Source organism: Rhea americana, unplaced genomic scaffold (genome assembly GCF_003343005.1).
Source record: "Rhea americana isolate MKP2758 unplaced genomic scaffold, rheAme1 scaffold_166, whole genome shotgun sequence".
NCBI lineage: Eukaryota > Metazoa > Chordata > Aves > Rheiformes > Rheidae > Rhea > Rhea americana.
This window is the reverse complement of record NW_028185772.1, coordinates 216,140-232,423: the sequence shown is the minus strand read 5'-3', so window position 1 is coordinate 232,423 and position 16,284 is coordinate 216,140. Positions and strand designations below refer to the sequence as shown.

Here is a 16,284-nt window from a genome sequence, read left to right as displayed (position 1 = left end):
AGAAATCGAGTTTCTGCCCCATGACTTTTCTATCTGTTTATTATTCTGTGTACTTGCACTTTCAATAGAACAGAAGCAAGCACTGTTAGTTGTGCTATGGAACCGCTGATTTCAGCAAAAAAGTGTATTGGTAAACCATTGCTAGAACTCCTTCTGCTCTGAAGCAGTATATTTTAGTAAATCATACTAAAAAGAAACCCATTTGCTACAGACATAGGTGTTTAAAAAAATTTAAATTTTGATAAAGCTACAATTTTTATGTTTAATTTTAGAAAAACTTTTTCTAGCATCAGGAAAAGCTCTGCAACAAAAATGAAAATCATGAAAAAAACTGAAGAAATAAAGCAACAGTGCCATTTACTACTTAATTCTAAATGAAACATGTTCACCTGTCTTCTATCTGAAGCACAGATTAAAAAACATTATTAAAAACTTAAACATCTGTGCATGTATTGAAGGTATAATAAGAGTAACAGGAAAGGATACAATCGCATGCTTGTAGCTTTCTTCAATATTTTCCAACAAATAGAGATCCAGCAGTGCCTGTAATGAAAATTTGAAAAGCTTTAGAAATTCTCAGCTTTAATAAATCATTATTTTTCTAAATAAATAAATAAATAAGACCCCAAATCCACAAACAAAAAACAACAAAAACCCATAACACTTGCATGTAAACTAGCAGGTGGGTATTTCCCAGTTCCTCCTTCATCCCTCCGCCACAGCTTCTCAACTTGATCTCCTAACTGGGAAACCATTCCATCAATCATCAAGCAGTCAGAATCCCATTTCCCTCTGAAATAAAAGATAGCAAGGATTTGGATAGAGGAAAACACTAACTCCAACCTCATAGTATAACAGATTCCCTCCAGTGAAAACAAAAAAAAAAGGCCCCATGAGTCAAAAAAAAAAAAAAAAAAAAAAAAAAAAAAAAAAAAAAAAAAAAAAAAAAAAAAAAAAAAAAAAAAAAAAAAAAAAGAGTAAACATCACTTGAAATACACATGAAAATTTCTAAGGCAGACAAGAGGTGCTCATTACATTGTGTTCAATTATTAAAGGAGATTAAAATAGAAATCCTATAGTTTTCTTTAATAAGGCAGAAGTTGCAATGACCTTTGGCTGTCAGGTTTTATTTTTGTTGTATTACTAATACGGAAGGAACTGTAAACAAATATTTGTAAACTAAAGTGCCTAAATAAGTCCTCTAATAGAAGAAATCTGACTATCAAAATACCAGGACTATTTTTTTTACATAAATCCAATACCTCAAATTGGAGTGTCCTAACAAAACAACTGTGAGACAACAATAGAAACTTTGCAATTTGTTTTCATCATCTCATTTCTGCTATTACAGAAGTTTTATTTTCATAAAGGTGGGTATATAGATAGAAGCAGTATTAGTTTATATAAATATAGAATTACAATTACACGTCCAAACTATTTTGACTATATTTCTCAAAACACTGGAGTCCTCTACTGACTGTGATGCCACCTTTTGATTTGTCATTGTCCCAATAACAAATAACAGACCAAGTACACTAAATGTCATATGCTTCTAAGGAATACATATGTGCGCACACAAGTTACTTTGAGAAGTAAGCTTAGATTTAATGTAACATCAAGTATCTAATACATTGCAGGTTCCACCTTGGCTCATCTTGTGGCATTTTGTTCATAGTCACAGCCTAAAATTGTTTGATGTTCAGAATTGGAATTTCTGCATTTAGTTTTCAGTACAATTTGTTAAAAAAAAATAAAAATCTACTATCATGTAATCCAAGGCATACCATATATTTAAAAGCTAGCTAGCTCAGGAAAGAGAGGTTAAATGAGAACGTTACTTTTATTCAACAGCCAGTTTAAATGCACATGAATGTATGAATACACAAGGCACTGGTACTAAGCACAGACATATATAAACATCCCAACACAGGAAAGTGAATTCTATATTCATCAGAGCACATGCATTGCTGAATTTAAGAATAGTGATGGTAAATATACAACAACTGTTCATATAAAAGCTATTCACTTACAATTCTGAGCTTGCAGTGGAAGCACTCTAGAGCTCTTGAACAAATCTTACCTTGATAAACGCTCAAGTTTCTGCCGATGACCAGTGTAGTAGCTTTGAATCAGAGGATAATTGTAGAAAGGCCTAGATAACTGCATATCATCATCTGTAGGCAAGAAAGTACAATCAAGCTAAAGTAGTAATTAGATATTAACTTTAAAAGACTAAAAAGACAGAAAATTGTACAAGTGAAACAATCTAGGCACAAGCAAACCTCCAGCTTTGAAAGAAGCCCCTTCTATTACTGCCTTTGCTAAAATAGAAGTAAGGCACGATACTCAATTCCTTCTTGTCTCCCGCATCATTTGAAGTTTATGGTTGATGTGGAATTTCAGAACATGAAGTGTAAGCTAACTTCAGTGATAACTGTTACTCTAGCAAAAAAAAAAAAAAAAAACAGATCTCAAAAGGGAATGGATTTTTTCTTGAGTATGTGAAATAAGCATTTGTAAGGCCTTTACTAAGGCTGACATGGAAATATATAATGTATCTGAATAAACTACTTCCAATATTTAACTAATGTTTTTACTGAAAAAACAAACATTCCACTATTTGCTGTTTAATAGGGTTTTTTTTTTTTTTTTTTTTTTTTTTTTTTTTTTGAAAGAAATCCAAATATTTCAAGTTATGGACACAAGTAACTCCTTAAAGTCAGACAGGCTTATAGCTACTTCTACAGAATATCCAGGAAAGAAACTGGCTGCATCATCCTACATCATGTATTAGGGGAAAAAAAAAACAAAACAGAAAAAAAACCTGTAAAAATCTCAATTTCACCAACCGAACTTCAGCATACACTATCTCTGGAATAGTACTATTTGTTACTGATGATACTTTTACAAAAACACAGCTAAGAATGTGTTCGTAGGAGTCACTTCCTGGATAGTCTCCCCGCTGCAAATGGACCACCGTTTAAGCTTACCTAAACCCTCTGGAAGGAGACTGGATCGACAGAACCAGATGACCACTTGTGCGTACAAAGCAATGAGGCTAGTCACAACCTGCTTGTTTGTCAAGTCTGCAAAACCTGAAAATGTATGTGATGTTTTATAAGCAAAAATTTTTTTAAAGAAACCTTTTTTCCTTTCATCATCCTATATAGAAAACAAAATAACACTGTAAAAATCATCTGATTTTCATTTTAAATCACTTTCCTATTTGAAGGAATAAAACACTATCACCAAAACACCACCCACAGAAAACAATCCCCTACAAAGCATCCAACTGACTAAAGGTTGACACAAAAACAAAGCCTGAGCTTTTAATGGCACTCACAAATAAGACTTTTTTAATGTAGCAAAGATTTTTACTATAGCACAGAAACACTTTTTAAAAATATGCCAAGAAAAATTTATATTATATAAAAAAAAAAAAAGAGAGAGAGAAGCTCAAGTAATTTATTTTACAAATTACTTACTTATGCTTCCTTTATAACTTCTAATCATTTGTATACAGGATTTGTGTAACACTAACAATTGCTAGCTATGAATTCAGAACAATTTTCGGTGTTATCTTATTCAATTCTTGTAATTTCAGTCCAGCTATTTATATAACTTCTTGCTGAATCTAACCTCCCCATGTAAACACTTGCAGAAACTCCATGACAAATCACTTCCCTAAAATCAATGCATATTAAGAGGGAGTTGCAACTTTTCTTCACTCTCAGATTTAAGTCCTTCTCCTAGCTAAACTCGATTGCCTTCCAAGCATGACAATGAAAGCAAAGCAGCAAAAATAATAAAAGCTCATGTATCTATGATTACAACCCAAGCACAATCCCAAATCAAAAATCTAATTTAATAATAAAATATACCAAATATTTAGTAATTTTATCACAAACCTTTTTCAGTAAGTTCTTGTGCTTCTGTTAGAAAACAGTTCAAGACTGTGCTAAGATTGCTCAGAAGCAACTGGCAGTGCTGAAGAGACTGTACAGTTTGTGGGTCAATGAAGTTGCAAGTGCCATCAAATAGCGGAACACCTTTTCGGAGATAAATATTAAGCCATTAGCATATAGAACAATTTCAAAGTACAATTAAAAAATTGTGTGTAATATAATATACAGTCATATTACTGAATAAGCTTGATTCAGAAAGGTTAATCTAATGCTTGCAAAATGACTGACTGCTCTTTAATACTCACATATTTGGTCAAATTCATCTTTCGTATAGATTACTTTGTTCCACGTCCACTCAAGAACAAAGCGCAAATTAGCAGCAGAACTTGGTTGCTCTAAAAATAACAACAACAACAACAAAAATGAATAAAACATTTTCAAAACCAAGAATATACAAAATAAGAAAGTCTAAGTATTACCTTCAGATGTCCAATGTTTAATGCATCCAGTCAGAAGTTCTAGAGAACTTGTCTGAACAGCAGCTGACAATACTGCTTCTAGCTGTTCCTCCTAAACATAACAGACAAAGTAAATGGAGAATTTTACATACTTTCAGCATCTGAGCTGTCAACAGTAAATGTCTAAGTGTATACATATTCAGACATCAAAAAGTCTATTAGTACATACGTACCTAATTTCACATTGTTTTTCTTAATTCTAGCCAGATATTGAAGAGTTTGCTGCTATGAAGAACACATGAATTTCCTCTGGCATTTCCAGTTACTGAAGGCCAAATGTAATCTTTTTCTACATGTCTCTGCATTATAGTCTTAATTTGCTGATATCCAATTAACAATTTTGATTAACCTCCTTTGCTAACACCCATTATGCATGCTGTTACATAAAATACCTCACTCAGGAATGCATAAAGAGGACATAACAAACGCAAACCAGCAACAGTCATACCAGAAACAGTGAAGCTAATGCCAACCAGCCTTCTACACTTCTAAGACAATGAACTATTTCCAGCTCCAAAACGTTAAGATCTAATCCTTTAAAGTGACAGAAAAGTGAAACTGTAAATTAAATCTTAAAATATTTAAAGCTTAGAGTGCTCAAATACTGCATTATAATGAAATCTGCTACTTAATTTTTTCTGTATTTTAAGCCATTTATAAGTTATTTATACTGGCCTTAAATCAGTAAGTATAAAGTAACATCTCTATGGCACAGATCTGCTGGACAAAGCAAGAACACTACAATTGTTATATGTATTACGTAATTAAAACCTTTCCATTGAGAGATTAAAGGCAAAAGTAAAGTATATTTACATTGTACAATATATTTACAATGTATATTTACAATGTACATTTTCCTTCTTCAGTTACTGCCATTTACTAGTATTATGCCCCTCCCCACACTATCCTGACAAGCCAGGTTTAAAAATTAGCCTTCCAGTGTTCCCCCCAAAAATTCTTTAAAGGAGAAAGCAGAAGAAGCAAATATAGGACATTTCAAATACAGAACAAAAACCCTGAAAGCTTGAAGTGCATCAAAATTTTTTACTGGATACACATCTACTTCATTTTGTAGCAGTTTTATCTTCAGTGCCATCACAATGACTACTAAATTTGCTATCTTTGGTTGAAGTTGAAAGTCCTTCTATAAAAGGTGCCTGCCTGTTCCTCCTGCTCTACACACATTCTACCTTAATCCGCACACACATTTTACTACTGAACAAATATAGAGAAACGATATTTTTCCCACTCATTTAATTTAGGAAGTTAAGAGTTATGCACAGCCATGCACTATTAAGAAGCGGTTTATTTTGGCTTGTGTTTTGATACTTCTTTCAGGAGAAAGAATTCTTCGTATCATTTTACTGAATTCTATTCTTTTTTTAAAAACATATTCAAAACTATCCTTCCACTCCATAGGTAATACCATTCCAGTCAAAGCACTTCCCCGTTAATTGGAATAAACATTATTTTCCATCTTTTTCTCAAAACCATTTCAGAGGAGGAAACACATCAGACTACTTATGGTGGCAAAGAAAACTCCAAATCAAGCTTTTCAATCACGATAATTCTGAAATTTTTGTTACTAATATTCCAAAGCAAACAAACCAAAAAACCCACTCAAATCTTTAACAAGACTCTGGACAGTACATTTGCACTTTAGCAAAGGTTATCCAAGAATTTCTTGAATTCTCAAGTTATTTCCAAACTGAAGTTGAGTAATCAAAACATTAATTTGTATTTAAAAGTCCACATTAGGTCTGCAAAATAAATAGTTTATGGGCCAGGTCAACTTGCCAAGAAATTGCTTTCAGATGCCACACAGCACAGAAGTGTTACTTGCCCTAACATACTTTCCCAAATCTGTTGAAAAATCCAAGAGACAGGAGAGGCAGGGCAGGGAGAGGACTGCTCTCACTTTCCCAGCAACGGCACCTCTGTAGGTGGAGCGGCTGGCCGCTTAGACAGTGTGATCATGCGCTCAGCGCAGCTAGCTGACGTCTGCGGCAGTTCCCATCTGAGTGAGACCTCCCTATTGTCTGCTACTAAACTGAACCCCTTGTTACAGCATCTCACGGGGATGAAAGGCTGTTCGCAAGGGAAAAGGCATTTCATTGCACATGGCCAGCACTGACTGCACTTTTCCTTGGGCTCATCTGCAGCCCAGAATTAATAAATGGATCTCTAAAGACTGAATTCAAAGACTGCACCCACTGAACTCAGTAGTTTCAATCTAAGTATACTATTATTTCTGTAACTGAAGTCAACAACTCAACACCTGTGCCTCACTGCAACAAGCAAACAATGTGAAAATCAGACTGTCACATCTTGTAGCTTTTACAGCCTGTCAGGTAAGATATATTATGGATATATAGTCCCCCTTGATTCTCGATATGCACTCACCTGACTCAAACTGGATGGTTGGACATCAACTAGCCTTGGAGACAGCAAGCCAGCTACAAGACATCTATTGTAGCTATCACGAATGGCTTCATTTATTGAAGGACCAGATTTCTTTAAAAAATTCAAGGTCTGAAATATCAACCAAAAAAAGTAACTGGTAAGACACTTATTCAACTGTGGAACTTCTGAGTAACTGTTGACAAAGAGAAATATAAATGCTCCCTTAAACAGTCAGAAAGACTGCATCAATCACACGCTTTAGAAGATCAGCAATTTGAATCATCTGAGTAAGAATGACTATGTAGTCTTGAAGACGGCAACAAAATGTACAGCTACAGTTTATTTTAAAAAATCCTGTAAAACCTGTTATCCTGTAAAAAACTATTTATGTCCCAAATATTTAGTCAGCTAAAAATTCACTATATCCTCCCAAGAATTACTTGTTACGATCTGTGCAATGCTCAAAAGTTATAATTTGGCCACACTGGCAACAAAACAAATACCCAATTCATCTTCATAATCAAAAAAAAAGAACATTTTGTCCCTTCTCTACACTCCTTTTTAAAATTAATTAGGGATGAAAATCCTGACTAAGAACCACACAGACTCTTTGAATGATGGTTAATTGAGAAACAACAGTTTTCTTTCTGACTTCCACAACATTTTTGTTCTTGAACCTGCAGTAACACTGTATTCCTTTTAAGGCATTCAACAGTGATCCTGCTTCAACACTGGTCAACCTAAGTTTTATAGTTCCAGATGTAGATCTAGGACTTAACCGTTTCTATAAAACTGGCAAGATACAATTGCAGTTACGTAGGTGGGTGGGACAGGCATAAAATGGTCCCTTACAGTGAAAGCAGTGCAATATAAAACTGAGAAAATGTCAATTTCTTGTCAATGTCAATTTATTCTTAATAAATATACATAAAAGGTCACCTCTTTTTGGAAGCCAGTGCAAGTCAAGTGAACCACTCCAGAGTTCAGCAAGCAAGTACCATCTGCAGAAAAAGAGATCATTTGACAAAATTCTATACTCTTACAGCCACATTATGACCATTTTATGACAGGACACCTGAAAAGATGAGTAACCACTTACTTCATCAGGTCACTTAAAAGCTTTTTATACAAATAATCACTACGTGCATGAACAAATTTTATCTATTCCTATTGAGGTAGAAGAGCTTCAGCTCAAAGCCATTTAATTCTGTAACAATCGTGACTTCACAGTCTACATGACAAGAGTACTGAAACTCAAAACTCAGCAGACTGAATCTGATACATTTCCCAATATTAAATACCTTGTTAGTACAACATTGTCATAGCTGCATTTATGGTTTTTTTTAAAGTGACAAATAATGAATAAGTAACATTTGACTGTAATTCTTAACCCTACTTCTACTAAATGCAGTGAAATACCTACCAAAATTATAGGTGCTTGGATTAAAAAACTGCTCAGGTGGTGGGAAAGATGGAGGAACTCCGCGACTTAAACTCCGCTCATGTACCAGAACGTCCAAAATTAGGTTTGGGGAAGTCATGCTTACTACAGCATCCAGTGACCATAATGCAAAATATGGACAATTATGAAGGAATTCTCCTGGCCTTAAAGGAAACATATGTATAATTTAAACATCAACATTCAAATGAGTTATTAGTGAGGATATTGAAAACAACTTAGTAAAAATCTACCTTAGTGAATCTGGCATTTGAGCATGATACCAGCGATTAATGTCAAAGATGCCCAAATAAGTAGATGGTTTTCCCTGACCATACGTATTCACTTGCCAGCTGAAGACTGATACACTGGTGTCAGGAGATATTACTGTAAGAGACAAGATGTTGCTTCTTATTTGTAGAAAATACATGACTTCTGATTTTTTTAAACACTATCACCTTTATTTTAGCTTAATTTGTTATACCACTCACTAAACACTTACTAAAAATAAGAAATTTAGCAGAATGGTGAACATCTTTAATATAGGTTACAGTCATACTGCCCCCTTTTCTGATAAAATCATATCAATTCTAAACCAAATCAAATACATATTATTTGCAATTAATTTTCCATACATCAGTAACTGATCAAAATATTTAGCTAGATGAAAAGTTTATCAAAAATTATGCTAGAAACATATACATTGCTACTGTCAGAAAGGATATGAATAAGCAACTTTATCATATACAGTTGCAAAACTCAGCTGGCACTGTTTTTCTAGATTAGCCTCACTTATGAGTTTTAAGAATAGTGCTTTTCAGCATATTCAGAATAGAAGACGACAATTATCACACAAAATAAAAGCACTGAGAAATTAGAACAAAAATTTTAAATCTAAAAGCAAAACATTCACAATGTTATATTTCAGTACTCTCAATAAGCAGAACAATGCGTCTTCTCTAAAGAGAATGCGTTCATTAGATATAAGCAAAGCAAGTGCTACATGATTCGCACTAATAGCATGAAAAACAAGAAAACAATTTTTGGCAAAATGTTCTCTCTGTTCCGCTCTGCTGAATTCATGGTTACAGTTTAGGGACTCTCACTTATTTTATTATGTTTTATTGTGAACTTCTGCTCCAGTTTTGTCAACTGCTGAAATTATCTTTGAAGATAACAATTCCTTTTGTAATTCAGAAAACAGCTTCACTGCTAGTCTCGACACACATTCAACAAAAGCTCATCCACACCTAGAATTTAACCTGAAGAGATGGTGAATAAAGACTAATTAGGAACCAGTAGAAAAATTACAGATATTTTATGAAGCATGAGGCATGCAGAAAAGGAGTGAAAATAAGGATAACAATAATTTTTTTTAGAAGTATTTAGAAGGAGTTCTCCTCAGAAACATACAACAAGTGGAGAAAAAACACAGGTATTCCTGTTAGACTTTAACAGGCTGTTGACAGAGGAAGGATGGCATCACAGCATGAGATGGAAATTACCAGTTCGGGACTAAATCAAAGATAACACAGAGAAATAGGCTAGGAATATCATGCAACTATCTTATTCTGATGTTACAGAAAAGACAAGACCAGTAAGAAAAGAGGGAAGAGGAGTAAGCAGGAAAAACAAAAAGCTTTGAAAACTATCATTGCAGCAGCAGTCTCAAAGAGGGAGTATAACTGAATTTATAAACCCAGGGATGTTTAATTATTGCAAGACGGTGAAAGACACAACAGGAATTTCAACTGCATACATAGACGAAGAAAACCATTACTTAAGAGCTGTTAGATGCAGGAATTCTCTATGAGATTTAGAGAAAAATTTGGATAGGAAGATGCAAGTATAAGTCTGAACAGGAGGAAAAAAAAAAAAAAAAAAAAAACCACATCCAGGGGACAATCCTAACCAATAGAGAGAACCCTCTTATTCTTCAAAGCAACCAAAAGAAGAGATAGTTAGAGGAATAAAAAACTGAAAAGCATTAATTTTAGTTATGCTGAAGCATTATACAGATCATCTGTCAAACATTGCTACAGTATTTCAACTAGCATAAAATAAAATCTTTTTCTCTCCCCCTCAAAGAAGTCCCATTCTATGATCTTGAAGTTGGCCATAAAAAGGTACTCACTCACTGTTCTAAAATAGACTAAAAACCCTAAAAAGCAGTACCAAGAAAATCATAACTACCTGACAATTCACAGGAAATGACATCTTCAGGCAAGCCCATATCAAGAAATTTGTGTTATTTTAACCAAGGATCAGGAAGAGCAGATTCACTTTTATAAACCTTGACTTCAATGTTCTCATTATAAAAAGTACTAACTTTTTATCACGTAATTATCTTTACTCGTTCAAGCAAAGGAAGTGACAGATAGCGTACAAAGAGTACAAAGTTCCAAGCTTAGTATGTTTAAAGCATATCTTACCCGCCAAAAAGATAATCTTCCACCAGCAAACACATATTATTTTATTTGAATGGAAAGTGTTACTTTCTTCCCAAATAGATCAGTTTTTCACATAAGCATAAGATTATTGGCATTAACTCTTCCAATACACTGAAGATGTTTTTCAATAACTATTACTCCTTTCTGACTATTAATAAAACAAACAGCTTGGCTACTTTCACATATGGACACCTCCTTAAAAAAAAGTAGTATCAGGAATTTGATGTACTAGTGCCAGTTTAAAGGAAAAACTAGATGAAGAAATGAAGAAAGAAAGGAACTGCTTATCGTTTGCTGCTGCCTTTTCTGATAATATAACTATCATGGTACCTGTAGAAACAATTAATCTTTTTTTTCTTCTCTTGCTGCACATAAAAATATTCTACACACTTAATCATCTGTTAACAGTGTTAACAAGTCAAAATTATTGAAAAGACCTAACCAGCGTATCACTTTAATACACCATATCCAGTTATCTTTAAAACTTTGGGATAAAAAGTAACTAAGCATCAGTGAAACAAATCTTTTGTCACAGTTTCTGGCATTAATATATTCACTCACTAACAATTTCTTCTGACAGACTGCACTGTCAATTTATGCATTTTAACACAAGTCAAGCATTTAATATTTATTTTTAAAATAAGTCAAACCAGCTACTCTATACAGATATTTAGCTTTTAGATTTTAAGTAGACCATAGCATTCATTGCTCAGATTCTAAAAAAAGTCCCTTAGGAACAATCAAACATGGATACAACATGGACATGGAACAAACCTTCATTAACGCTATCCTCTCTGTCAACATGGTTGCGAAATTTTTCTATAGTTTGACAGCTGAGTAATTTAGTATTGCTGGTCTGTCCTCTCAAAGGAAAGACTCCACCCGTGAGATCTAAACTGTACCTTTCTTCACAGTATTCCAAGCCCTAGGAAAAATAACAGCAAAAAGAAAAGGTAATTTTGAGATTAAAATATGTATTATTACACCTCAATATGAAAGACTGTATGCATCTAATACAATAAGAGATATATTTTGGATCTCTGATGAGATTATTTGTGACTGTATATAGAATCTTGCATGTGATGTGCAAGAGAATTTGAAGTGTAAAACGATAACTGAAAAGTTTGGCTATAAGGATTTTCCCTATCCTCACAATTTAGTGTTTCCTTAACATGACCTGGTTCCAAATATTTGGTAGAAGCCCCTGCAGAATCAAGGTTTCTTTACAAACCTCAACATTTAATCTATGAAGATAAATCTGTAAAAGATAGAAGACATTTATCTACGAAGATAGATCTGTATGCAATACAGATGCGTACGAAATTCTTCACTCTATGTCTTGATTAGAGAGTAGTCGAAGTTAGAGAAGTCACAAAACTATTGCAGTTAAAGCTCTCTTGAGAGGTACTTTCTATAGACACACCACTACAATGAACATGCATCCCCCTGTTCCAGGTATGAGAACTCCTTACTGATTAGCAATCTTCTTTCAGACCGTGAAAGCTCTTCACTAGTTCCTCCTCTAATTCTGTCAAAGAAACTAAAGGGTGAAACATCCCTCAATTCCTTCACCAAGCACAACATCAGCAGAAAGGGAAAATGAAGATACGTGCTACATATCAAGCCATGTAAGGCCACGGGTTACTACAGAGTGGGTAAACTACTCTGAGATATTCAAAAATCCCAGCAGTACTGTGTTGAACCTCAGACACTAATGCTTTCTAATTAAACATTAACTGAAATACTGTCTTTCCAAATGCTCCATTGATTCAAATTGTCTACCATGCAACACAGTGTTTAATGAATGCACGAACCGTGCACAAGCAGCAGCTCCACAAATTCAGAAAAATCAGTTCTGCTAGATTCTGCCCAAGCTTTCTAAGCTCTGTTAGACCTTTGAAATGAACTGGCAACAGAACAATATATTCTCATTGGAGAACTCTAAGTCATCCAACCTGAGAAGAGACCAGCATTCTCTTAACCCTTCTAGTAAAAGCTACAAATACTTTTCAAGGCTACTTCAAAGTCTTTCATTATTAAAAAGGATAATACTAAAACTTATTTGGTAGTATGCAAGGTCCTTTCAACTTTACCAAGTGGCTCTGAAAAATGTAACAGACAAATACAGAACAGACAGAAATATCTAACCACCTCTTTGAAAAAGTAGTGTGACGCCTGAGTAGAGAATCTCACTTTTATTATGGAGGGAATAATCACTAAAAACAATTTTTAAATGAAAGATATTTCATTATACAAGTGGTTCACCATTCCAAAGGACTGTTTTATCTGATAAAAAAACAGAACTCTATAAATCTGCTAGAGGTGATTTTAACTGCTGGAAATTTCTACTTTTAGATACTACTGAGAACAAAATTTAAAGCACAGTATTGTGAGTGGTAAGCAGATAGAGCTACTAAATGAATCCAACTGAATTTCAGATAATCCAGAATATCCTGGTATCAGCAATTCTCATTGTGTTTAGGCATAAATCCTTTTCCTATCATTCAGTGCATGTATCAGGTATTTTAAAGAAAACTGCTAATCAAAACCATCTGCATCTCTCTCATATACATTTTCTGTATCACTTAAGCAGCAGTCAGGTTAAAGACTTCTCCCCTTGTACTGAGATACCAGTTTTTATAATAAATGTAGGAAAATGGTATGTAAACTAAGAACTCAGTAGCTTTGACATCAGAGGCATTTGAACTAAACAAGGAAAATAATACTTGACCTGTGAGCAGCATAAGCATCCACAGCATCCATGTACCAGTAGGTACATATAGAGGGCCACAACCAGGAAGTCGGGGAAAGGGGGGGGCACCCCAAACAAAAAACCCCAAACCAAAACAAATTTCTGCTTAAGGCAACTCCTGTAGAAGAACAGTGTATTTTAAAATTTCCATTGGTGCAAGAAACTCTTAAGCTAAGTAACGCCTTTATAGGGAAGACGTTAAGTAAACTACAAAGATAGTTTTCAAATGAGCTGCACTGGTCCAAGACTTCGATACGAAAGCAGACTATATACTCTGTTCATCCACAAGCAGTGCATAGGACTATGGTGAAGATAAGCCTCACAATCTTGATTTGCAACATTACATTTAGTAATTACTGAGATGACATAAAAAAGATCTTTGAAAGTGCAATCCAAACATACCTTCACATTTAATTACTTGAACCAATCTTGAAGGCAATGGAGACAGAAGCTTGACACACAGATGTCAAACTTGGACAAACCAACACATTTCAACAGCCTCAGGGTGACTTTGCCGTGACACAAAGTCAAAGATGCACTGTTTCGTAGCCTTAAAGTTACCTTGTGGAAAATAACGCACTGCTGTAACAGAGAGGTCTTTCAAACTCCTCTGAGTTCTATCAATAATAGATTTCTGTCCATTTACTGAAATTGTGCCCGGCAAACTGTTTTTTTTTTTTTTTTTTTTTTTTTTTTTTTTTTTTTTTTTTTTCTGCTCTTGAAGATAGTCAAGAAACTTGATCCAGTCAGCCATGCAGACAGACCTAAGTATTAAAAGCTTCAGAATCTCCCTGAAAGCAAAACACTGCCTTGAACATTAATATCCTTTGGCTGACGAGAGTCTGAAAAACGGTACAGTATACCGGTAATGAAGATGATGGAAAGCAGGAAAATAGGGGCAAACAGAACTGGAATTCAACGATAGTCTCAACTATATCCATTTCTCTGAATTAGCATCTTCTTAGGCTTCTCAAGCGCCACCATCAAAATCTAAAAATAACCCTGAGACAGTTTTCAAAAGTACTTCATATTTCAGCATATGTGAGTTTGGAATCACACAGACCTTTTCACAGTTGTAGCTGTAGGCACAGTTGACATTGCAGTACCAACAAACCTCTGAAATACTTTTTAAAAAAATAGTGTCCCTCGTATCAACTGTGGATCACAGGTCTTGTCTTGATCCTTCTTTTGGTGATTTTTTTTCCAGTAGTAGGTGTTACAAGGTCTTGGTATGATGCTATGCGTGTAAGGTGCAAATCTGTAAGCTAGCTGAAGAACATGTCTGTTCTCCCCGTAGAGGAGAACAGCTGCTTAGTTCTCTATTCAGCTGCTTTGTAAGATTGGTCCCTGCTTCACTCTTCCATAGCACACGTCATTAGGCAGCCAGAAACAGTGTGGCAGCAGAACATCACAAATCCAGAGACTGGAATCTGAATGTGCTACTAGTTGCAAAGTCTGTTGAGGGTCATAACTCTTAGATTAACTACACTGCAATTCACTCAGATCATGATCACAGGAAAATTATTTGATCAGTTTGTATGATTTTTTTCAAGGATAGCATCATCTGGAATTTCTAATGGCTCCATTTTAACAAAGTGCTGAAACATTTCAATCCTTTGAGGGGAAAGCTGACACTTGTCGTACCTTGTCAGGAAACTAAGATGATCAAAAAAAAGAACTGCTGAATAGTAAAAGGTTAAAGAAAAAAGTAGCCATGACAGGAACATATATAGACAACTTCTTTCCAAACAAGCAGACAGAACAAGTCTTTCCCACAAACAAGTCTGTAGCTAAAAATAACTTTTAACAGGTGATAAAACAATGAAGAAGTATGAAAAATGAAAATGAAGGAAGATTAAAGAAACTTTCTCCCATCAACCTGTCAAAGTGTTTGGGGCAGTATCAGAGATGTAGAAGTGAATTTAGTGAAAGTATTTTTCAAAGTTAAAAACCGAAATGGAGAGCTGTAGAGTAGTGTATATATTATGATATAGATATCAATATCTATATTAATAAATATCTATTAATATTAATATAGATAATTAATGTCTATATTAATTATCTATATTAATAGATACCGTGTTTTAAAGAAACATCATCTTTTCCAAAGAGTTGAAGTTATCTATTCAGAAGCAACATTTACGAATGAGAAAAAAAGCTTCACTACATATAAGTAAAGAGGAAAAAGGTCAGAATTTAAACTCAAGAGGTTGCCTTTGGTCAAAACAAAGGCCATAGTCCTTGAATTTATTTGACCTCTTTGCAGATGAACCTGGTTGGAACACAGGGCACTGTAGTTTAAAAATCACATGAATTTTTTACAAAAAGGTACAGATACACAGATATAGGCTGTGCCCCAAGATGACTCAGCACAAAAAAGATTCAGTTATCTCTGGATCACAGAATGGCTGAGGTTGGAAGGGACATCTGAAGATCATCTAATCCAACCCTCCTGCTCAAGCAGGGTCACCTCAGAGCACATTGCACATGATTGTGTCCAGGTGGGTTTCAAACATCTCCGGAGAAGGAGACTCCACAACCTCCCTAGGCAACCTCTGCCAGGGCTCTGCCACTCTCACAGGAAAGAAGTTTTTCCTCATATCCAGGTGAAACTTCCTGGGTTTCAGTTTGTGCCTGTTGCCTCTTGTCCTGTTGCTTTGCACCACCGAAGAGTCCAGCCCCATACTCTTGGCATTCTCCCTTAAGGTATTTATAGACATTGGTAAGATCTCTTCTAAAGTCTTCTCTTCTCCAGGCTAAACAGGCCCAGCTCTGATGATAATTCTGATGGTAAATATTATTTCTGCCGATTTTTAA

The 16,284-nt window shown here is 34.7% G+C and overlaps 1 protein-coding gene across 1 annotated transcript in view; it reads right to left on the bottom strand.

The window, feature by feature from the left end:
* The window catches only part of AHCTF1 (AT-hook containing transcription factor 1), a 51,348-nt gene that overhangs the window by 20,022 nt on the left and 15,042 nt on the right, over window positions 1-16,284 (bottom strand). The window contains exons 8-19 of the mRNA XM_085300584.1: window positions 11,490-11,640; window positions 8,520-8,652; window positions 8,251-8,432; window positions 7,767-7,828; window positions 6,828-6,956; window positions 4,386-4,476; window positions 4,212-4,301; window positions 3,910-4,050; window positions 2,992-3,096; window positions 2,082-2,175; window positions 669-792; window positions 487-543 (exon numbers count right to left, since the gene is read on the bottom strand). Coding sequence (XP_085156710.1) covers window positions 487-543; window positions 669-792; window positions 2,082-2,175; window positions 2,992-3,096; window positions 3,910-4,050; window positions 4,212-4,301; window positions 4,386-4,476; window positions 6,828-6,956; window positions 7,767-7,828; window positions 8,251-8,432; window positions 8,520-8,652; window positions 11,490-11,640 — 1,359 coding nt within the window. The remainder of the gene's footprint in view (window positions 1-486; window positions 544-668; window positions 793-2,081; window positions 2,176-2,991; window positions 3,097-3,909; window positions 4,051-4,211; window positions 4,302-4,385; window positions 4,477-6,827; window positions 6,957-7,766; window positions 7,829-8,250; window positions 8,433-8,519; window positions 8,653-11,489; window positions 11,641-16,284) is intronic.